Source organism: Panthera onca, chromosome B2 (assembly GCF_046562875.1).
Source record: "Panthera onca isolate mPanOnc1 chromosome B2, mPanOnc1 haplotype 2, whole genome shotgun sequence".
In the NCBI taxonomy this organism is placed as follows: domain Eukaryota; kingdom Metazoa; phylum Chordata; class Mammalia; order Carnivora; family Felidae; genus Panthera; species Panthera onca.
In genome coordinates, this window is record NC_138343.1 from 80,900,164 (window position 1) to 80,923,970 (window position 23,807).

Here is a 23,807-nt window from a genome sequence, read left to right on the forward strand (position 1 = left end):
GAAAAAGGAATTTATCATAGCCTCAATAGAAAACACACACCCACACATAAATAAATTCCCCTCTCTTTTCAAAATATTGGTCCTTCTTCTTTTAGCATGTGACCTTAAAGCAGGTTACTGTTCTCTGGAATTCAGTTTCCTAGTCATAAGTGTCAGGTACTGTGTTGGGTATTTTGATCATATTGTCTAATAGGATGTTATACAGGTAAAATTAAATAGAAATTATTATCCCTGTTTTATAGTTAAGGAAACTATAAAGCTTAAAGGGGTTAGTTAGGAAGCTCGCTTCACATCACATGGCTAATAAGTGGTATGTACACCTGATATACTGAACCTCCCTCTAACTCCAAAGGCCTTGTTTATGTTATCTTGTAAAATGACATTGTTCTCAGTGATTACCTTATGCAATAGAAAGACATGATTTAGGAATCCATTATTCTTCCAAAATATGCACAGAAAAAAATGTATTTGTTGAATGGTAATTATCTGGCTACTTTAGCTTGCCACTATTTAAAAATAATTTTGGATTTTTAAAGTAAAGATAATTCACTGAAAGCCTGTAACATGGGTCTTGCCACACATTGTTCTTTGTGGCATATGTTAAGCAAAATATTTAATAAATTTTAAAAATGAGTAAGTGGTAATTGATAGTATTTTCTTTTTAATGTTTATTTATTTTTGAGAGAGGGAGAGAATGGGGGAGGGGCAGAGAGAGAGAGAGAGAGGGAGACAGAGAATCCAAAAGGAGGCTCTGCACTCTCAGCGCAGAGCCCCAGGCAGGGCTTGAACCCCAGGAATCATGAGATCATGACCTGAGCATAAGTCCACACTTAACCAATTGCTTAAATGACTAATCCACCTAGGTGGCCCATGATAAGTATTACTTCCAACCAAAGTTTGAACACTTTCTAAAATGTGTGTTTAAAACAGATACAGTTTTTACTTTTCTACATTTTATGATTTTTAGAATCAATCTATTATGTATATTTGAAAAGAAGCAATATATTAAAAGCATATTACTACCTTTCCCTAAAATAACTTACTACAGAATAAAGAATGGATTTGGGTCTTCTAACAGCGATTTCTGTTATACTGCGGTCGTCACAGAAATCGTAAGTTTCTCTTCGGAATATGCTGCTTGAGACATCTTTTCACTGTAGTCTACATTACTAATGGTAAGAATTATCCAAATTAGTCCAACTGAAGGCAGAACATTTAATATTACGACTACTGCTCTATCGAATCGGCGAAACTGAGAAGCATTCAGTACTGAGGCGGACACTTCATTAGACATGATGATACATTTGCCAAGTATTTATCGAGCACACACTACATACCAGACACTGAGCTAGAAGTCGAACATAATACAAACTTTGGCCCTTAAGAACACCAAGTCTTAGTGAACTTAAACTCCAGGACGGTCATGGTGTTTGGTGAATTTACTATTTACATATATAAGAACTGGTGCTCCACAACATCTCACCAGTTCATCTTGGTGTTTGAGATGACCGAATTCCGGTAACAGACCAAACTCAAGAGTGCCGAAATGAGGGAAAAAGAAAGCTTCCCAGAGCATTTGAACGCAGAGTCCCCTCTACACCTGGCCTCGGTGGGGACTCCCGGGTAGACTCCGCAGGGCCCCGAGAATCAGAGAGGCCGGGGAAGCACCTTAAGAGTCGGGACCAGGCAAAGGCGGAGACAGGCGCCTCCGTGCCGGGCCTCACTCACCTCTTCCACTTCGATCTCCTTGTAGTCAATCTCTTCAAAGTTGAGGACTTGGGAGGGGGCTTCGATCATCTCACCGGCCGAAGATGAGGAAGAGGAGGAAGCGGCGGAGGCTGTAGACATGATCCTTCGCGGAGCCCGGGGGGCCCGGGGAGGCTGCCACCCGGACACTCCGGGGGAGACCCGCGCCCACCCGCCTCCGGACCGACCTTCAGCCTGAAGCCACGGCGCTCCGTGGCGGGGACAGGGGCAGTGGCCACAGCCGAATCCCGGCTCCGGCTCCGCAGCGTTTTCCGCCGCCGGGCCCCGCCCACTGAACTTCCGGTTCCGGCCTGAAATCGGAAACAGAAGGAGAGCTGTGAGCTCAAGAAAGGGGAGGGAAGAATTTTGTGATTGAGACCGGGAAAGGAAGGACAGGTTGGGGGTGGGGGAAAGTGAGGCTAGCTTGGAGCTGTAGAACAAATTTCGCGAGATCTTTATTAAGGGACCTCAACATCGGGTGATACCGCGAGAGCTGATATGCTGACGTAATTAAAATGCGCAAACGGAAGTGGCGCGTAGCTTTACGGAGTATCAGTGCGGTTGGTCGTTCAGAGACTTGCGGGAAAGTTAAAAACTAACGTTTCAAGTCTGCTTCGTAAACTGTTGTGACCCTGCTCCCTTTTCTCTCAGAGACCTGCAGACGGGTGGAGTAGAGTTGGACTCAGTTTTTGTGACGAAGCTTACTTTTCACTTTCACCTCTAAGCTAAACTGAATGATTTCTTTAAGAAGCCGTGGAAAATGTGTTTCCCTCAATGCGGTATATGGAAGGAAGGAGTTGCTACTGTTGATTTGAGCCAGTCCCTGACGCTATGAGAGATTCTAAGGGAAATAATACTGAGCGAGCCAGCGCATGTAACCTGAATAACACTATGTAGACTGAGTGCTCAGGAACAGAAGTTAATATTAGGTAAGGTAGATATTTATAACTTGGCATAATTTGTATTCATCTGAAGTTATGAATTGTGTTAATTGTATGCATCGAGTGCGGAGCACTTAGATCCTTTCCATTTATAATGTAATCATTAATAATACCCTTGCAAATTAAATATTTTGGCTGCCATTTTAAGGTCATGAGAAAACCGGCTCAGAGAGAGGAAAAAAATTATGCATTTCAAAAGCTAGTAGAACCTAAGGCAATGTAGCTCCAAGGTGGATAGTGTTGCCTGTATTGTACTATCAACACAATTTTTAGTTTTAAACTAGCTTTTAATTAAGCTTTATTTAGTCGGTTTGACCTGAAGCCTAACTAGAAAAATTGGGAGTTAGAAATGAAGGCTTACCGACCAAGGATGAAAACCCTGTAAATGTCAAATTCTAAGACTCTTTTGTAAGAGACAGAAAAGGAACAGAAAGGGGAATGGTGATCAGAATATCACTGGAGGAGAGCTTTCCAATTAAAGACCAGCCAACCCAATAAATGCTGTACAAAAGTAAGGTAAACACATTTGGGATTGCACAAAGGTCTTTGGATTTGGCAATTAAGTTATGGACTGAAAAACATCTCTCTCTCTCTCTTTTTTTTTTTTTTTTTTTTGTAATTCTAGTAATAATGATAGTTTGATGAATGGATATAAAAGAATGAAAGAAACTTTTCTCACTATACACTCTGGATGATAATCTTGATGACACATCAGTGACTACTGCCGATCTCTCCCGATGCTCAAATACTTCCTGAATTTCCAGCCTGTTGGACATCTTTATTTAGGTGCAACATAAACACCTAAACTTCAAGATTCCTAAAGTCAATGCAAAAGTTACCCACCACAGATATCTTTTTCCATGTGCGTTTTCTGTCTCTCTAAAGGATACCATCATCTACTCCCTTGTCCAAGTGAGAAATCAGAGCTTTATTTGTACATTTAAAATGATGCTTAGTGCACTAATAACTAAATAGAAGCAGATTAAGTCAATGAGATAACCATTTTCACCTGTCATTTCTCTACTTGATTTCCCAAACCAGGATGGTCATCTCTTAACCTCATGCTATTCACTCTGCAGGTCATTTCTGATTTCTCTTTAACACCTTGATCTTAATTCAGTGGATGCTACCAAGTGGAAATTCAAGGAACATTTGTTATATGCTCTGGATGAATGAAGAGCTTTTTGCCAGTTCTCTCTTTGCCTGGAGTGTAAGGTCTGTTTTCTGTACCTTCAGTTTAGAACTAGAATCCTGCTGATGGACTAATCATTACAGCCATGGTGCTATTCTGCTTGATTCCCCCCGCCCTGCCCTGCCCCACCTCAACATTTTGTTAGAAAAATATCAAACATACAGAAAAGAAAGAATTTTACAGTGAATACCTATATACTTACCACCAAGATTCTAATGTTAACATTTTGCCACACTTGGGCAAGTGTGTATTTGTCCCTCTATTCATCCACCCATACACACATACTTCTATCATTTTTTTGTTGGATACATTTCTAGGTGGATTTCCTACAATGATTTTGAAATCTCAATTATTTCTGCTTCTATATTTTATCCACTGATTTGGACTTATGATATTGATACTAAAGTCAGTTCTCCCATTTGCTTGCAGACTGCTTTTTGTTTTGGGGTGTGGTGTGGTGGGGAGATCTGCCTGGCACCTTTTCACTAGCTTCTGATGAAGTCCCAGCGCTGTTCATGTCTGGATCTAGTCATCCCCAAGGTCCAATCCTTCTCTCCTTCCCTCTCCTCCCCTCCCCTCCCCTCCCCTCCCCCCCTCCCCTCCTCTCCCCTCTCCTCTCCTCTTCTCCCCTCTCCTCCCTTCCCCGCCCCTCTCCTCTCCTCTCCTCTTCTCTCATTATGTGAGGTGGTAAATTCCCATTTTTCATTTGAGTCAAGTTCTATTTTTGTTACTCACGACCAAAGATTCCTAAGTAATACAGTTTGAACCCAGAGAAATGAGGAAGGGGTGTGCTGAAACCATCTTAATTCATGTCAATTTTTACTTTGCATTCCCTTTAACTTCCTTAATTTTCATGAGTTGAGAATGGAAGGTTGGGCCTCATAATTTCATGTCAACTTCAGTTACCAGGTCTGTTGTGTCTACACAGATTTCCAGAGATAACGTACAAGGTGGTCTCCTTGAAGTCCCTCCAGTCTGAGCACTCTCCACCAACCACCCTCATGTAAACGTCCTAATAACTATTCTTTAACCTTCACCCCTGTCTTCAACTTTGTCTTTTGCACTATCCATGGGATGAGCACCAAGAGTTTTGAAATCCATTTCCCACTATCTCTTTGCATGGTTTTTTTTTTTTTTTTTTCTTTTTTTAATGTGTGTTTATTTTGAGAGAGAGAGAGAGAGAGAGAGAGAGCGCGAGAGCAAGGGCCGGGGAGGGGCAGAGAGAGGAGAGAATCCCAAAGAGGCTCCATATTCAGCACAGAGCCCGATGTGGAGCTCAGTCTCACAACTGAGATCATGACCTGAGCCAAAATCAAGAGTCAGATGCTCCACCAACTGAGCCACCCAGACACCTCTTTTTGCATGGGGTTCTCATCTTACTTGGCTCCCTTTGGTTATGAGGATATCTGGCACCTATATTCATGAAGGCTTAACAGAGACAGACTAAAATAGTTCCACTTTAATGTTCTGTTGCATTGGCCATGTAATTAAAGAGTTCCATATTTTGTCAGTTAATATGACATTTGTTATGACTTACAGGAAACAATACAAAATAGCTTCAACAGTAAAGGGAATATATTTGCTTAGTTAAATGGAAAGTCAAGAGCTAGAACAGGTTTTAGGTGTCATCAACTTTTTTATTTAAATTTTTTTTTTAACGTTTATTTATTTTTGAGACAGAGCATGAGCAGGGGAGGGTCAGAGAGAGAGGGAGACACAGAATCTGAAATGGGCTCCAGGCTCTGAACTGTCAGCACAGAGCCCGACGCGGGGTTCGAACTCACGGACCGTGAGATCATGACCTGAGCTGAAGTCGGCCGCTTAACCGACTGAGCCACCCAGGCGCCCCAGGTGTCATAAACTTTGACTCAAAAACTTAATGATAGCATCAATAATTTAGTTTCCATTATTGTCTTCTGCCTTTGGTGGTATCTGCCATTGCTCTAGAACAGTGTTTCTCAACCTTTTTGTTATATTGCTCCCTTAAGGAGCCTTTTAAGATTTTTTTCTCAATGCCCCCCCCCCAAATCTTAATACCACAGGTATTGTGCATATCTGTTTATATACTGTATGTCTATTTTATGCTTTCTACATAGAAAGTATGATTTTTTCCTCTCCCCAATTTTCATCCCCTCAGAGGAGATATCACCCCCATTGAGAATATAGGCTCTAGCAGTTTCATTTTTCATATGACATACATACTCCAGTACAATGGCAGAGAGTGTCTCTTTTGGTAGCTATTTCAGACGAGCAGGGAACTTTCTTTTACTAAAAGCCCTTGGCAGCTGTACCCTTGAATGAGCAATAGGGCATAGGAAGTTTGAGGTTGCAAATATCTTGTATAACTTACATTGAAGACTCGTGGGATCATAGGCTTTGAGAAGTAGGAGCTCCCAAGCAGAAAAAAAATCTGGACTCCCACGAGGAGCAAAGCAGGGAATGGTTGTTTGCAACCAACAATTGTTCATTATTCATCTGTCTATTCAGGTTGAGCTGTATACCTAGAAAGTGCTATATTTACTGCCTATCCTAGAACCAAACTAGCCCAACCTGATCAAACGTTATTCTTTCCAGGAAGTTCAGAAATAGTTTTCTGGTGTACTGTATGCAAAACTGCAGTACACAGAGGATAGCCAACTCCTTAGCAGTTCAGTGACACTGCTGGAGAGCAGCTCCCTAAATTCATGCATTTCTCAAATATCTGAGTTTATTCCATATTTTCTGCTCCCCACATCTTCATCCTAAGTCTTTTGCAGGCAATGGAGCTGCTGTTCTAGGCATTCACAATGTGGGTGGTGAAGATAGGCCTTTGAGACGGGAGTAGAGGCAGGTGCAGCTCCAGAGCATTCTCTGACATTACATATAACTGACATTTCTGTTTGCAGATAACTCATGTTTTATTTTTTACTCCCTCAGCTGAGCTAGCTGCAAGGCAGCTGCTTTGATGGTGCCTGTGTGTCCTGCAGATAAAATCTCCATTGTTTTTGAAATATTTGATGTGAAAACGTTCAACTGGTTTCAAAATTCATTCATATTATCACGAGAAATTTGAACATCACATTTGCATTTAAAAGGGAAGAGCTGTTAGAGTCTTAAATATTTCAACTGTTGCAAATTTTAAAATGGTTCTGAAAGTATTTAAACACTTTTTTCATTTCTTTTTGTGAGCGAAGTTTCTCTTTGATCATGACTATCAAGAGTTTAAAGAGAACATCCTTAAAGGCCTTGATCAGGAAGTGATAGTAGGCATTTTAAGCAGAAAATCTTATATTAAAAAAATTATGAAGGAAAGCTTACTGAAAATTCCTATTAAACTTTTGAAAAATATACTTGATATTTCTTTTTTTAATTTTTTTTTTTTTTGTTTATTTATTTTTGAGAGAGACAGAGACAGGATGTGAGTGAGTTAGGGGCAGAGAGAGAGGGAGACACAGAATCTGAAGCAGGCTCCAGGCTCTGAGCTGTCAGCACAGAGCCCAACGCGGGGCTCGAACTCATGAGCTGTGAGATCATGACCTGAGCAGAAGTCAGACGCTTCACTGACTGAGCCACCCAGGTGCCCCTATACTTGATATTTATATAAGTTCAGTGTTTAACATGGTCTCTGTTTTGTGTTTATTTTTCAAAATTACATACTATGAGAAAAGCAATTGTGTATTTTTTATTAAGGCCCAAATAGATAACCTCCAGATCCTTGACAGTTCATTTCAGAGTATCTTACCGTGTTATTCTCTCCCTGCCCCATGACATGAAAAAGTTTAAGAAGCATAAGGTTAGGGGCTGTTGCAGTAGTCAAGGAAAGAATTAATAGTGGTTTGAACAATATAGATAGTGGCCTTAGGGGTCATAGATAAATGGATAGATTTGAGAGATACTGGGGAAATGGAACTGGTAGAATTAGTGATTGGATGTGGAGAAAGGAAGTAAAGAAAAGGGCAATGTGAAGAATTCCCAAATTTCTCACTTGTGCAACTTGGATAGGAAGGGTGCTATTTACAGAAGCAGAGAAAGATTGGAACAAGGTTGGGGGAGAAAAAAATAAATCATTTTAGACATGTTGAGTAGAGGGACTTGAGAGACTTCCAGGTGTAATTATCAAACAGTCTTAGGGAAAAACACGGCATTAGGGAAATAGATACAGGCCTGCTGACAATAAGTCCTGGAAATGAATTAGGTCATGTAGGGAAGATGTGCAAAGTAATAAAGGATAGGACTTAAAACAGAGCCTTAAGAAATAAAATATTTAAAGCATGAGTGGAGGCAGAAGAATTGTTAAAGAAATTTGTGGAAAACTAAAAATGTTGATGTGGAAACCAAGGTAAAAGGCTGTTTCAATGTTGAATACTTCCAAGAAGTTAAACATAAGGTATACACATGTGGGTGGGTAAGGTTCCTTACAGTATAGACTTGAGCCTGAGGAGAGGAGGAGGCTAGGTCAGGAGCTGAAGGCAGACTGCTCACTCATATCACTACATTCTGGTGAAGGTAATATTGTCAAAGGAAGAGGTTGGAATATATTTCCTTTACCAGCTTGTTATCTCAAGTTAGAACTTATAAGGCCTGTCGTATGTGAGCCTTCATTTGTATTCTTGCCCTGGACTCCATAAATGGTAGGGGAAGGTCTGTTTTTTTATGTTAGATTTCTATTCCTATATACTAGTGGTCTACAGGTAAGCTGTTCTCAACTTGGATTTGTAATTTCCCCATTTTCCCACGGATGTGTCAGCTCAGTCACCACCCTAGAAGTAACGATGTTAGCCTTCCTTCAGCAACTTTCCCCTTTGCTTTCTATCCATTACTCAATTTTATTTTTTTTCTAACCCTTTACCTATCTGACATTATTTTATTTAATTATTTGCTGTCTTGTTTATTTTTTGTCCTCCCACCCCTCCCCACTCCTGCCTTTGGTTGTTAGTTCCACTGGGACAGGGATTATAAGCGTTGTGCTCAGCAGTTTGTTGGGATTTACAACAGTGCCTGAGCTGTACCAGGCACTTAGTAATTTTCTTTTTTTTTTTTTTTTTTTTTTTTTTTTTTAGTAATTTTCTAAAATGTAAATGAGTATCTTTATCACTAAGTAAATACTGTTTAATTTATTTCAGGTATAAGGAATGGGTTAACCAAGTATTTTTTATAATCATTGAGATAAGATTTAATAAATTGCATATCAAGTGTTTATCATACAGATTTCTTAAGTATTTGAGAGTTTTGAAATGCTTTGTTCTCCTGGTCAATTTAAATCTTTCTCTAACCTTAAAATTACTGATTTTTAACATATTTCTCTTTCTAGAATTTGCAAGGATAAACTTTAGTTCCTCTTTCCAAACACACATTATTATTTAATGCACTTAAATTGCTTATTGAAATTTATTAATAAGGTGTTATTGTGGTGCTAATGATTGCTTTCAGAAATAATTGGTATTTTAACTAAAATAGATGTAAAATTAGGGATGCCTGGCTGGCTCAGTCAGTAGAGCATGTGACTCTTGATCTCAGGGTCCTGAGTTCAAGCCCTATGTTGGGCCCTAAGTAGGGCTTACTTTAAAAAAATAAAATAAAAGAGATGTAAAATCAGACAGAATAGGCGGATTTTTATTTTCTAAGCTTCTGAGGCAAGCTTAAAACTCATGATATACTTCATCCGTTTTAAAAAGCAAAAACTTAATCAGATAAGAACATACTTCAGAAATAAAAATAATCTTCATAGAAATAATGTTGTTCACTACAAAAGTGCATTCATTAAATGTTTTATTTCACAGACTAATATGTCAAATCAGTGTTCTTAGATGGTCTTTCTCAGAAGAAATTCCAGAAGCAATTTGGTTTCATTTACGGGAATAAATAAGAGTGTTTTATTTCACACAGCCTCAGGGAATCACAAATTAAAACTTTCCACTAAAATGGATGCCATCTACTATTCATTATTTTAACAAACAAACCACTCCACTCTGCTGAAGTTGCAATCAGGGTAAGGGACACATAGTGCTGGAAACCTGCAAGGCTGAGAGGGCCTACTTTGCATTCTTATTCGCAAGCAGCCCATTTCACGTCTTCCTCTGAGTTCCCCAGCACCCCACAGAGCTACTCTCAGTGGTGCAAAGCTCCATTAAGTAAATAGAGGCTCTGTATTTAAAGCCATCTCTGGGAGTTCAAAGTGTTGAGAGGGAAATTGGTACTATCAAGATTAAGGTATTAATGAAAAGTTCTGTTAAATTTCTGTTGGGATGCTAATTAATCTTCTAAAAATTGTCAATCAATTCAATTATGTAATGCACTTAAACTTTAACACATGGTACAGGAAAAAAAAAAAACAAAAAAAAACAGGGTTTTTCAGTTATGCCCAGAGGCTTTCTGAAAGTTAAGGGAAATAGTCTAAACAAAAATCACCTCCAAATGGTGTTTTAGTTTGATCTTCAATATTCACTTGTTTTATCACATTTGATAAGTTTGGGAAATCAATATTTAAAGCTCAGATATTTGAAGAAATATTGGAAGTATTAGAAGAATTCAGGAAATGGAATTATGACAATTATTCTTTAAATGGAATCTCCTACTTGTAGTGCAGAAGACAATTTTAGCCTGGATTATTAAACTCATGCTGATAGCTTTAGCTTGAAATGTTAAACAGTAGCATAATTGTTTAATATTTGAAGCCTGCCTACCTACACTGTCAGTATTGAACTAAATAAGTAACACTGTAAGTTATAGTATATTCCTATTAATATTAAAACATTTTGTTTGTGTCTTATGAATCATATCAAAGTTGTTAAATATTAAAATGTCAATCCAGATCTTAATGTATATGAAACTGTATGTAAAAGTATATATAGCACAGTGCTTAGAGAATATGTGGTGTTCAGAAATGTTAATGTGAATGTAATACTAGATAGAGGAACAGAAGTAGATGACATGATGTGACAACAAAAGTTAGCCACAGCCTAAAGATCTGTCAGTGAGTGTCACTCCTGGAGAATCTGATTGGGTAGGTCTAAAATGTGGCTGAGGCAGCCTTAGTTTCTATTTCACAGCCTTGTCAGAGTGAGAACTGTTAAGGTCACACATAAGACAGCAGCATGCATTTTAACAAATAATTTTCATAATTCATTTTGAAGAAGTAAAAATTGTAACATTTTAATCTTGGGCCTATTTTTCTATTTAAAAGAAGAAAGTTGATGTTAGTGATTCTGTTCTGATTTGTAATACATTTGGTTTGGACACAGTTGAAGACTGTTTCTAGTAGCGTCTATGGAACAATTCACCTTGATTACAGCACATTGATCTTTGTTGTAATCTTTGGTTTTATACATTCAGTAACTCACTTTTATTGGTTCACTCAAAGGATGATTATGCTTTAGATTCCTGCTTGTCAAAACCATTAGTGACCATATGAATTAAAAAGCCAATACTATATACTAGTTCTTTGGAGTGAAGGGCTGGAGAAAGGGAGCCTAGTTAAAGCAGGAGACCATTATAATAGAGTAGATTAACAAAAGGAGGCTTTAAAGGGGTGGCGTATCAATGCAGGTTTGACGAACTCACTTTTGTCCTATAAAATCATTTTATCAACATTCTCTGAACACTTTTGAAAAGACAATAACTAGCTTTGTAACCATAGGAAGACATCTTATTTTAGTGGACCAGTGAGGTTCTTTGTAAAATCACCAAAATCTATTTACCTGAAAGCTTAGAGCCAGATTAGTAGTCCTATCTTCTATTGAGCTATTGAATTAGATTCCACTACTAGTTCTAGCTGCTAGACAATCAGGTCCTGGGCTTTTGCCTATTAAGCTATCATATGACCAAATTGCTTCTGGGTATATTGGAGTCCCTTAAGAAAAATGATTAATTATAGATTAATTATTGCAGGATGTTTTTTGAATAAGGCCTTCTCCAGAAAAGTATGGAACCTTTTCTATTTATTTATTTGATGAGATAATTATACATTAGAATTGTATCATCATGATTTTCCTAATAGTATTTTCTTTCTTATCATTTACTATGAATTTAGGGCCAATTATGCTTAAAACTTGGGGATGGATGGTGTGGTAAGATTCTTTGGTTTCAGGGAGAAGAAATTAAAGTTGGAATTTAGGCAGAGTAAAATATTTTAAGGAGCACAAGGTCAATCATTAAGAACGAATCTTCAAGGATGTTTAGGAATGTAAATGTTTATGTTTAGGAATGTCGTACTCTAACGAGTGCATCAAATGTAATATTGTTATACTGATGGCAATTAGGTAGAAGTTAGTAATTTGGGGAGGATGAAGAATATTATCATTCAGTTTATGTTAGGGTTTTAAATCTCTAAATTTTTTAACTTTCCTGGTAAATAGGAAATGGCAATGTCCTTGAGAAATAGCAATGTCTTAAGGTGAGTATGTCATTATTCTCATCCAAACTGGATTCACAGCCTAAAGGGAAATTTCATTCTGATATCAAAAGAAGCAATTCTTGATCAATCTAAACGAGAGTAAGTTTTACACCTCTCCATATCCAGACAATTCAAAAGTTTATAAAAATAAGGTATCTTCCTTAAAAGAAAAACAGTAGCATATTTGAATTGACATATGGTGTTTATTAAACTTATAAAAATGGAGTTGTCTTTGGTTTCAATTTCATATAATATTGCTTACCTTAACTTTCTTGCCCAGAATTGATTTCTACTTTTTCTTTTTTTTTTTTTTCAGTCTTGCGTACAATTTTATTTTCTCCCTTCAACCATAATAATATGATATCCAAATTTTGTCTTAACCGGAGGGTCTGTAAACACAGGCTTATCCAGCCCACTTGTGGGCAAGGCAAATGCTGCTTCTTGAAATGGTCCCACCATGGTACCTCTGGTCATCCAACCCAAGTCACCCCCTTGCCTGGCTTTATCTTCACTATACTGTATGGCCACTTCATTGAATCTCATTCCAGACTTCAACTTTTCCATGGCTTCCATGATTTTCCCATGTTTTTCACACAGAATGTATCTGACTTTTACTGCATTGCCACTACCTTTGGGATCCTGAGCCTTCTTGTCAGAACTGTCACTCCCAGAGGCTGTTCCCCCTTTCCCCCCTTTCCCGGAACGGCTTTTTCCCTTGGGCGGCATCTTCGAATCTTGGGGCTGTACTCGATTTCTGCTTTTTCTAAAGGACTCATTATCAACTTTAATAAACCTCAGATTGATCCCCTTTGGAAAACAATACCTTACTTCCTGTGTCTCTAGCTTAATTTACAAAAAACAAAACAAAACAAAAAACCAAACATATATCAGAATTGATAATTCACCTCTAATTGAAGAATATTGAACTGACATATACAATATTTCTGGGGGCGCCTAGGTGCCTCAGTCCGTTAAGTGTCCCACTCTTGGTTTTGGCTTAGGTCATGATCTCAGGTTTAGGAATTCGAGCCCCAAATTGTGCTTGGTGCTGATGGCGTGGAGCCTGCTTGGGATTTTCTGTCTCCCTCTCTCTCTTCCTCTCTCTCTTATTCTCGAAAATAAATAAGTAAACTTAAAAAGTTTTTTGAAAGCAAAATTTAGCTGTAGGACTTTATGTAATAAGATGTGAAATCTGGGTTAAAAATTTAGTCTTGAAATGTCATTAGATTTTGAGAAAGAATGTGGGAGATTTAGGATATGCAGAGAATAAGAAGTTAAATGACTGCACTTCTTTCGAGATGCTTTTTTATTTTAGATTTTTAGTTGACTTTATAATTGTGTTTATATTAGGAGAAATTGTTAGTGTTTAACCTATCATCTTTATTTTTGGCATTCTATGGCTAAATGGAGTATATAACTATTTGTTAGAAGAAAAGTCCTATGTGAGAACCATCCCCTCATAGCTAGGTTGTCAAGAGTGAACTTTCAAAAATAAAATTCAGAGCTCAGTGCAGTTGGGCTGCTTTGGCTATGTGTGCTGTTCTGGTGTATCTGTTCCTGGATAGCTCAGTCTTAAATTCATTTATCCACTCTTCCATCAAGCAGCAGTGATTTACTGAGAGTGGACAATAGTAGGCTGTTTAGCATGGTGCTATGAAGTTACAGTTTTATTTTATTATCGTCTCTTTTTACTCTAGAGGCTTTTCCGTTCACATACCAATTGCCATTTCTTGCCTTTTGTAGCAGACACTATGAGTGCCACACTCATATCCTTTCAGATTCTCTTAGTATTTCCAGGCATGCCCGCTTGATTTTTAAGGGCCAGCAAATACATCTTTGTTGGGGGCTAACTTTGGGCTACCAAAACTCAGTTTGTCTACATGCTTGTGCAGGCTGAAAGTATGTGAGAAGTAGTATTCCTCAGGCGATGGCCCTTAACCCAGTGACTTACGGTTATAGAGGTATAAATACCAGGCTCCTCACCCCTTTACTGGAATAATTACAGAGCTTCCCTGTGGTGTCCATTGTGGTAGTTGGCTTAAATAATGCACCCTGTAATAGCTGCCTTTACTTTTCTGTATTTTCATTTCCCTGTCAAGGTCACTATTTCAAATAAACAATGTGTATTTAGTCCTTGTCTCAGAATATGCCTTTAGGGGAAACCTAACATAGAACTTGGTATTCTGTAAACAATACAGATAGAATCTTGGTTGTAGCCATAAAAGTCTACGAAATACAAATAGTAGGTATGATTTTTGTTACTTTCTCAGACCTGAAAACTTATATACCCCAACATATGACTGGCAGAATCTTACTGGGTATAGTTAATTGTAATTTCACATTCACGTAAATTCTGTATTGGGTTCACCAAATGAGGGGTGTCTGGGTGGCTCAGTTGATTAAGCATCAAACTCTTGATCTCAGCTCAGGTCTTGATCTCAGGGTGGTGAGTTCAAGCTCCGTGTTGGGATTCTACACTGGGCATGAAGCCTATTTAAAAAAAAAGACAAAGAGTGAATGGATTCACCAAATGATATGCCAAATTGTTCTCTTTTAATTAATGAAAGTAACTGGGCAGAGTGGTTACATATTCTGTTTTTTAATTGAACAAAACACATTGAATGTCCACTGTATGCCAGGTACTATTCTAGGCTTTGGCGATATAGCAATTAATAAGACTATTGATTACTTAGTCTTAACTTTTTCTTAGTCACCCTTTTATGGAAGCTTAAAGTTGAGCTTATTTTGTTGTTTTCAGCTATATTGACATACTATTCTTGCAAATCTTAATAGTCGTTAATAGTATATTATTGGTTTTACTCAATGTGTTTAATACTTTTCCCTGTTACTAGCATTGCAAGACTCAAAAGTTGTATTATATTTCCTCTGTCGTGCTTTTCCATCTTGATTGTAGCTTACTGATTTTGCATATCTGGTAGTTGTAGTTCTCCTTAATCAGTTCTTTTTTTTTTTTTTTCCTCTTCAGTTTCAGTCATTCTCTTTAAAGAATGACTTCATTATTGTAGAATTTGTTTCAAGGTCTACTTTATTATTCCAGTAATGTTTCACAGCAATTAGCATTTTTCAATGTTCTCATATTTGGTTCAGCCAGATTTACTCTTAAGATTTTTGAAGCTTTTGATTAAGTATAAAGATTCTCAAAACAGTATATTTTTGATTAAGTAAATAAGTGGTCCAAAACACAAGTAATTCTTAATACTATGCAGATAGCATATAGCAGTTTGAGATAAGTTCCACATTTAGCTTTTCACATTGTAACAATATTCAGCTTAATTTTAAAATATTAATTTAAAAATTCCTTAGAAATGCATAAAATTCTTATAAATGGTTATTGCTTTCCCGTCGCATGTCAGGATAAACATAAATTGAAAGCTGTGGTTTTTTTTCCAAGTGCATGCATTGATTGGAGTGTTCACTTGAAATTTGCACCCAGCTGAACCTTGAGAAAATAGCAGGAAGTTTATATACACAGAGTCTGTTATTTAAAGGTTTTTACTCATATCATATGTGTGTTCCTTTGAAAAAACCAATTGTTTATTAGTCATTCTCTGCCTTCCATATTTTTTCGCATAGAAATGATTCTTAACACTATGTAGTTGGCTTTTTACTTGTCTACCCAACATTTGCTTCCCTTTCTTTTGGCATTAGCATCTTGGTTTTCCCTTAGAGAATGACCCCTCTCTGTACGTGGGTTTCAGGCGAGGTTGACTGCTCTCCCCTGCTTCAGTGGTGGGAAAACCATCTAGTTGTGGCCACAAAGCATAGTACCTTCCTTTGGTCACAGTGATTGGTTCAGGAGTAGATATGTAAACCAAATCAGGCCAATCAGAGCCAATAGAGTGACTAAAACTGTGGGAAAGAGGCATTCTCTTTTTACTAGGGTTGCTAGACTGGTAGTCTGTATACCCAGAGCTACTACCAGCTGACCTTATGACCATTTGGGAAGACCTTATTTGAGAATAAAGCCTGTAAGGGGAATTGGAGCATGGATGGGAAGAGACAGGATCGTAATGACAATGCCTGAACATCTTGGCTGGAGATCTACCTCTGAACTCTTACTTACATGAACCATTAACTTTCAGCTTTCCACCAATACTCTCCTACCACTGCTTCACAATTTGCATTTTTTCTTACTTGCAACTGTAGGTTTCGTAATACTTACTATATACACTATATGAAACCATTGTTCTCCCTCCCCAACAAGACTGTTGTGACCAAAACACCAAATAGATAGACTTCTATTTTAAAAAGCTTTTGGCTCTTGGGATATATGCTTGAGGGTTAAACTTTCTTTTTGGTGAAGCTTTCTTTTCTATGATGCTGAAACCATAGTTAGATGCTTAGAGGAGGGCAGAGCCATTGAAACTGAGTATGACCTAAATCTGCAGTCATAAAGAAGGCCTATTGTCCTTAGAGACAATACTGGTTACTCAAAAATGTATACCAAGTTCCTGCTATTTTAGGCATGGGAATAGAGCAGCGAGCAATAGAGATAAAAATCTGAACTCTTGGAGCTGACATTCTTGTGTTGATCCAGAAGACTTGGTACCCAGAACTGGAGCCATTTCTGGGGCAGATGGCACTCAGGAAGACTTCATACCTCTGCCTAAAACCCAGTGGTTTCCCACTGTACTTAAGTCCAGAGGCCTTAACACAGAGTAGTACTGCAAAGGTCTGGCCCATGTTCACTTGTCTAAAGCCTTATCCAAGAACTTACACTCCCTTTTTCATGCTGCTCCAGGCAAACAAGCTCTCTTCCCTTCTTTGAACATTCATCTCTCTCAAATATTCACATCTTCTGCTTTCCATCTTGTCCATCTCTATCCCTGACACTTCACATGGTCACAGCTTAAATGACACTTCTTCAGAGACATTCTCTCCCCACCCAGTCTAAAGTGGATCTCCTTAATATTTGATCTCTTTTGTCATAATGAATTTAATATATATGTATATGTATTTGTATATATTTCTTTTTTAGTGTTTATTTACTACCTCTCCCACCAATGTAAGCTTTGTGAGGTCAGAGACTGTATTTGTTTTGTTCACCACTGGACTGCAATAGTGCCTAGCACATTGTAGGGACTTAAATATATTGTATAACTGTGTGGCTTGACCTCAGCCTCTTTAGATGTAGCTTCTACTGTCTTAACCCTTTTTTCAGCCTCATGCTTTCCAAGTCAAGGACCCTTTGTAGCCCTCTTCTTTAAGCTGCCTATCCTAGAGGTAATTCTGGTACAGCAGTCACCATCTATTTATGTTATAGGCTGGGCCACAGGCACCAACTGGGAGAGTGACCACAGAAACCTGATGAGATAACTTGAACCAAAACAGAAACTCTTCCCTTTCAACTAGAGCTTTTCAGAGCTGGAATCAAAAGGGGCAGGGTAATCCCAGAAACCCAGTGGTGATTATGGGAGCACTGAATCCCAAACTGACTGTGGGCTAAAGAGACTCAGGCAACAACGTGGAAGCCAGTGAGGAGACTGGGAATATGGGCAAGTGTGTCAGCTTGTAAGCTTGTTTGTTTGGAGTGTGATGTTTGTGTTGAGTTGGGAGGGGTATAGTGGACAGCTGTAACTTTTTGCATACTGACTGCCTGACACACACAGAATGTCTGGATAACCAGGCAAAGTAGACCCTCCAGGTGGGAGAATCAACATAACCTGAGGTGCTGGGGGGTGCTGGGGGGAATTGGAGGCAGTGGAAATGAGATGAGCTGACATACTGCTCTTGCCTATTCCCATTCCATACTGGTTCTTTGCTGGTTTTGGATGAGGTATAAATAGATCCAGTCAGCCTACTCTGGTCCCTTTTAGACTTCAGACTTTCTTAGAGCCAAGATATTAATTTTTCTCCCTTATGTTTTATTATGAAAGTTTTCAAATGTTCAGCAAACTTGAAAATATTTTACTGTGAAATTCAAACATTTTCCACCTAGATTCTAACAGTAACATTTTAATTTTGCTTGTTTTATTACAAGCATCTATTTAGCCCTTTATCTACCTACTAATACATCTTAATTTTTGATATATTCACTGGTGAAAGTAATCGTAGACATTGATATATTTTCCTTTAAGTGCTTCAGCATTCATATCATTAGCAAGAGTTCAATATTTTTTACAATTTTTTCTTTTGAGGTAAATTTTACATGTAAAAAATGCACAAATCTTTATTATCCATTTGCTGGCTTTTGACAAGTGAATACCCTTATATAATTCAAACCCTATCAAGTTGTAAAACATTGTCATCATCCCTGTAAATTCCCTTATACCCTCTACCAGTCAATTCCTGCCCCGACCCTTGGAGGCCAGGGCTGGCTGTTCTGTTTTGTTTTTTTGTTTTGTTGTTTTTCCCTATCATATTTTGAAGACATCAGCTTATACTGGTTAGGGTCGTTAATGAGCCCTTAGTCTTTCTATAGTATCTGTTCTTCTCATGATTCAAATAAAAACTCTACTTCTAAAATGAAAAATCAACCAAAACTTGAAAGAAAGAACTTGGTACAGTGTCTTCTTCATAATGGATTTCCCTAGTTAGGGCCTAGTGTTGTGTTATCTAACTCACATTTCCACAGGGTGCACCAGATACAGAAAAGTAGGATCAAGGGTCACAAGTTCACTTTAACAGAAACAAAACAAACTATTTCTGTGGTATTACCTCCTCTCTATTTCCCCCCCACTACCTAGGTCACTCCAAGGTCATTCTGGCCTCTTCTTACCAGTGCTTTGAAGAAGTCTCCATGCATGTTGTATATAATCTTGACCAAAATCATACCTCTGTGAACACTAGGTTTTTACCCTTACTTGGGTTAAACTGGTACTCCTAAAGTCTCTGCTAACCTAAAGATGTATTTCCCAGGAGCATGCTTGGCCTTTTTAAGAATAGACCTTCAGTGGCCAAATCCCACTTGTTTTCTAGATATGTATACTCAGACACGTCTGAATTTTCTGTGGGTTCATAGCTTAGCTTCATCCTTGGTGTCTGTTGCTATAATTACAGATGACATCTTTGAAAACTAAACCACTGATAAGGACCACAACTTTATTCTAGCTGTTACTCCAATACAGTGGAAAGAACTTTTTGTTTTATGTTGGCCTTTAGCTTTCATACATTCCTTTTCATATATTAAAGTGAAGATTTTAATACATTAAACATTAACACATGCAGACTACCTTCTGTACCTTGAATTTGGACTCTTTTACACCATCTTCTCATCAATGATTTAGAAACAGTGCAGCCAAAAATTTAGCTTCACCTATCTTCTTGGCTGTACCCAAGTAGCAGTGTTTGTTTAATTCTTTGATATCCTACTATATTTTATCCTTATTTGAAAAATGAATTCACAATAGAAAAATGAATGGGCTGGTTAAGAAACTAGGGCCTAAATATCTTAATACATTTAGGACAAAGACTAAAATCATTGAATGAGTTGAAAGGACTGACTTGTCAATCTCAGCCAAAGGTTTGTTAGATTTGAAGGGATTTGTATGTTGAGGTATATTTTTTAAAAAAGAAAGAACATATGTGGAACACTTTGGAAATACACCACCAAAGATTGAGTTTAAAAGGTAAGCATAGCATTTTTTAGCTCTTTAAGAAGAAAACCCAATGTTAAAATAGTTTATCATAATGTAATTTTCATATTTATCAAAATTAATAATGACAACATACTATCTGATTATTTATCCAGTGTGGATTTATCCCAATACACTATAATCTCCCTAGGCTTTTTTTTTCTCCTTCTTTTAACTACTCTTTCATGAGAACCTAGAAAAATGACTAGCATTTACATGGGTTCAATAAATGTGTTGAAAGAATTAACAAATTTGTGTGAATATTCCTATAGAAAAGCTACAGGGCTATTAGGTTGAAAGATATGCACATTTTAAATATTGATAGGTGCAGCCAAATTGCTCTCCAAAAAGCATAAATTCCATTCTTGGGGTAGTAGGAAAATCTAAAAAGGATGTAGATTTATTATTCTCATGTGAAGAAATTAATATGCTTTAAAAAAATCCTGTATTGTTTAAAATGTTCAGGTAGAGAAGTATGTTGTATTGAGAAACTGTTTTAAAATTTTGAAGTTGTTGCTTCTTATAGGTTGGTAGTGTGGTTATGCAGAGGTAACATAAAAAACTGAAACTTGCATGTGTAGATGTTGGCCAGGTGTAGTGTAAGAAATGTATTTTAGATAGAGGGAAGAGCAAGTGCAAATGCATGATATACAAACAAATATCCAAATATTCAGCAATTGAGATGAGGTTAAGTATATACATCCATACCTTGAATGATAATGTGGAGAAATTTATAAATGAGGTGGTTCTGTAGGTATTGACACTAAAGGATACTTTTTAATTTAAGGAGAAACACAGGTGATAAGCAGTTGTTTTGAAACAAATACTGTGTGTGTTTGTGTGTGTACCCAAACACGTTTGTATCTGTCCTCACAGAGATAAAGTATCTGGGAGGTTACAAACCAAATTGTTAACTATGTTATTCCTGGGGAAGTGAGTGGGTTGAGGTTGTGATACAGAGATTTTTTATTTAATATAATTAGGTTTTAATTGAGTTTTTTAAATAGCCAAACTGTATACATTTTGTAGTGAACTGTTTTTTAAAGAAAAAGAATGTGTTATGTGGAAACATGGTGGGCTGTTCCTAAAATACATTTGTTAATAAATGTGCAGGAAGCATTAGGACATTTCTTGTAGCAATTCTTTACTAATCTTTCACAAAATAGGCTAGGTTAGATTAGTGATTTTTTGGCATTTTTAAAGCCATGGAGTCTATTGTTTGAACTCAATCCTAGGCAGAATTCTTGTATGTGAAAACGATGAAATCAGAGTCAGTTGGTGGAACCTCAGAGTGAGGGGCCTCTGTCAGTGTTCCCCTCCCCTTATAATCTTTTGACAGACCCTAGGGCTTGCTGAACACAGTTTGAAATACACTGTTCTCTTCCCGGGATGCTTTTGATTTAGTCCTTCCTGAAGGTCAGAGGGATATACCAGCTCTGTGATTCTAAAGCACAGAGAATAAAGAATGCCTACAGGTAACCCCAGAATTCTCTCTTGCCTTGCAGAAAACACGTTTAGAGCAGGAGATATTCATGTCATGTAAGATAGTTCCAGATGTACAATAAGAGACAGTTTTTATTTTGCATTTCTTGGCTTTGGAGTCTTATAATCTTCTTAAAAATCCAAGCTTTATGATCTATGCCCTTTTTATATCCACAAAGTGATGAGAACAGTTGTTAAACTAACAAATATAGCTTCTATACATGTCTGACTTCTTTGCCAATGTTAAACGTAATGAAATAAACAACTTTAAAAAGGAAGATATTATTTTGTATTTGTCTAAGAATATCCCTCTTTCAGGTCCAAGCAACTGAACAAAGAAATTAAAAAGCATAATTAGTATTTAATAGTGAAATTTAAACCAACTTTTGAAAGAATTATTCTTCTTTTGGGATGCGTACATAATTTTATATTTAGTGTTTCATGCCTAACATTTGATTTCTGGGCTTAGTATTAGAAGCAAAATTTCTTAATGCCATATATCATTATGCTAGTTTGTTAATAAAAGTTATTTTGATCTAAACATGCTAGTGTGTTTAAAATAATAGAGAAGGCATATTGTCATAGTTTATTCACATAGACCCACGTTTTTGTTCTGTGCTTTAAATGGTTTTATTTACTTTTATTTAAAATTTGTGCATGTACGTATGACTATATAGTAGAGGAAAAGAAAACAGCCATAATATAGAAGATGAAAAAAAATCTCTTTTCCCCACAAGGTGGTACTGTGGTTCTTTTACTCTTGCAAAAATCTAAGCACAGAATTGATATTTCTGTACTTGTCTTCCTTCCCCCAACATTTTACAGGTGATCTACAATTAGATTCTAATAAAAATGAGAAATAATTTCAAAGGAAATTTGATACTTTTAAGTTTGAGGTAAATGGCAAGCAACTAAAAATTCTCTAGCCTTCTAATAAGAGTTTCCCCCCCTAACTTTTTGCTTCTTTTGAAAAAGTTCATGTACAAATTTTGGTTATAGTTTATGGTATTTTATGTACACTCTTTATACTATATATACTATGATAGTGTAGCAGTTTTTGCTATTATAAAAAGTATTAGCAGACATCTTTAAAATGTTTCAATTAATGAGCATAAATGCAACTCCTCATTTTTAGGCAATTCGATTTTCTCCCTCTTCTAAGCAATATCAATAAAGAACTTCCCTCAGTTCTTTCTATAAGTAAAAATTACAGAACATGGCTTAAAAAAAGACAAAACACTTGAGTAGATATTGTGTTATCTCTTTTTACACTGTATCTTTCAGCTTATTTGAAGATTAAAAACTATGTTCGTATATAAATATGGAACATCATATATGTTTGTTTTTCTCTGTAGTAAGAAATCAAGGCAAGTCATTGCATGATTGGGTTCCAGCCTCAACTTCCTGGTTCTGCCCCCTGGTAGCTTGTGACATTTGTTGAGACCTTGCATAGATTTCTGGGCCTGGCAGAGGGGACATGATGACAGAGGTGCCACAGCGGCCCTTGCCCTCAGGGCAGCGGTGGTCTCAGGGGTCCTGCATAAAAATTAAGTGGGGCGAGAGCAAGTGTGTCTTGAGACTGCATTCACAGAGTAAGCAGAGCTCTTCCTAGACTCTGCCCGATTATTTTGGGGTGGCCCGGGGAGCGGGCTGATGGAGATTATGCGGATTTGCCATGGGAATCCCAGAGTCTAGGAAGTGGAAACAAATCTTTGATGAATTTGTTGGCTACAATAATGAACATGGGAGGAAAAGAAAGGAGAAAAGGTATTCTACGAGAGATTGGGGAGACAAAACCAAGGGAAAAAACAGGATCAAAAATGACAGTAAACGCCGGGGAAGAGAAAGGGCAGAACATAGAAAAGAAGAGCAAGAGCGGAATTGAACGAAGACGGGGCAGGACACTAGGAGCCGGAGGCTGGGCATCCGGCCTCTCATTTCATCCCACAGGGAGCCCGCGGAGAAGGCGTCTTCGGTCCCGTTTCACGGGTTGGAAACATCGACCTTAAGAGGTTAGATAACTGCTCAAGGTCACCGAGCTAAATAGCAGAGCCAGGATTCTCACCCCTCCTCAACCCAGATCCAGGGTCTGGCTGGATCGTGCCAGCCGCCCAGGGAAAGGGCCCGCAGGGCGGGCAGAGCGCAGGACGCGCCGGGCTGGAGTCGCAGCTCCATGAGCGTGCAGCAGAGGCGGCCGGGCAGGGATCGGTCATTACCTCCCCAAGCAAGGGCGCGGCTCGGGGGCCTCTCTAGACATCCTCTCCACAGCGCGAGTCTGGGCAGAGGAGGGAGGGCGAGCGGCGCTGGGCTCCTGCAAGGGGAGAGTCACCCCATCCCTCCGCTCCCGGTCGCATCCAGCCTCTTCCTGGCTCCGCGCTGGGATCTCCCAGCCACGCCAACGCGGGGGCCCCTGTGTTCGCCTCTCCCGGCCAGCACCTCCAGACCCACACAACTCCATCAACGCGCCCTGAGGGCTGCGG

General features: G+C 38.1%; 2 protein-coding genes and 1 long non-coding RNA gene across 10 annotated transcripts in view; 1 reads left to right on the forward strand and 2 right to left on the reverse strand.

Moving 5' to 3' along the window:
- MAP3K7 (mitogen-activated protein kinase kinase kinase 7) overlaps nt 1-2,042 on the reverse strand; it is an 85,546-nt gene extending 83,504 nt beyond the window's left edge. For all 8 annotated transcript variants that reach the window (XR_009605113.3, XR_009605112.3, XR_009605110.3 and 5 more), the window contains exon 1: nt 1,729-2,042. Coding sequence is in view for 2 of the 8 variants with exons in the window: in XM_060616197.3 (XP_060472180.1) it covers nt 1,729-1,848 (120 nt within the window). In the remaining 6 variants the exon portion in view is untranslated. The remainder of the gene's footprint in view (nt 1-1,728) is intronic.
- A 10,516-nt stretch (nt 2,043-12,558) lies between these two features.
- On the reverse strand, nt 12,559-12,994 carry LOC132666455 (peptidyl-prolyl cis-trans isomerase NIMA-interacting 4). The gene has a single exon (XM_060614520.3). The coding sequence runs from the start codon at nt 12,974-12,976 to the stop codon at nt 12,581-12,583; it is 396 nt and encodes a 131-aa protein (XP_060470503.1). The 5' UTR covers nt 12,977-12,994; the 3' UTR covers nt 12,559-12,580.
- Nucleotides 12,995-23,064: 10,070 nt separating this feature from the next.
- The window catches only part of LOC132667386 (uncharacterized), a 210,738-nt gene continuing 209,995 nt past the window's right edge, over nt 23,065-23,807 (forward strand). The window contains exon 1 of the long non-coding RNA XR_009605116.2: nt 23,065-23,339. This is a non-coding gene — a long non-coding RNA (uncharacterized LOC132667386). The remainder of the gene's footprint in view (nt 23,340-23,807) is intronic.

What these genes read in the sequence shown, in the direction of transcription:
- LOC132666455 (XM_060614520.3), bottom strand. Translation starts at nt 12,976, where the DNA reads ATGCCGCCCAAGGGAAAAAGCCGTTCCGGGAAAGGGGGGAAAGGGGGA.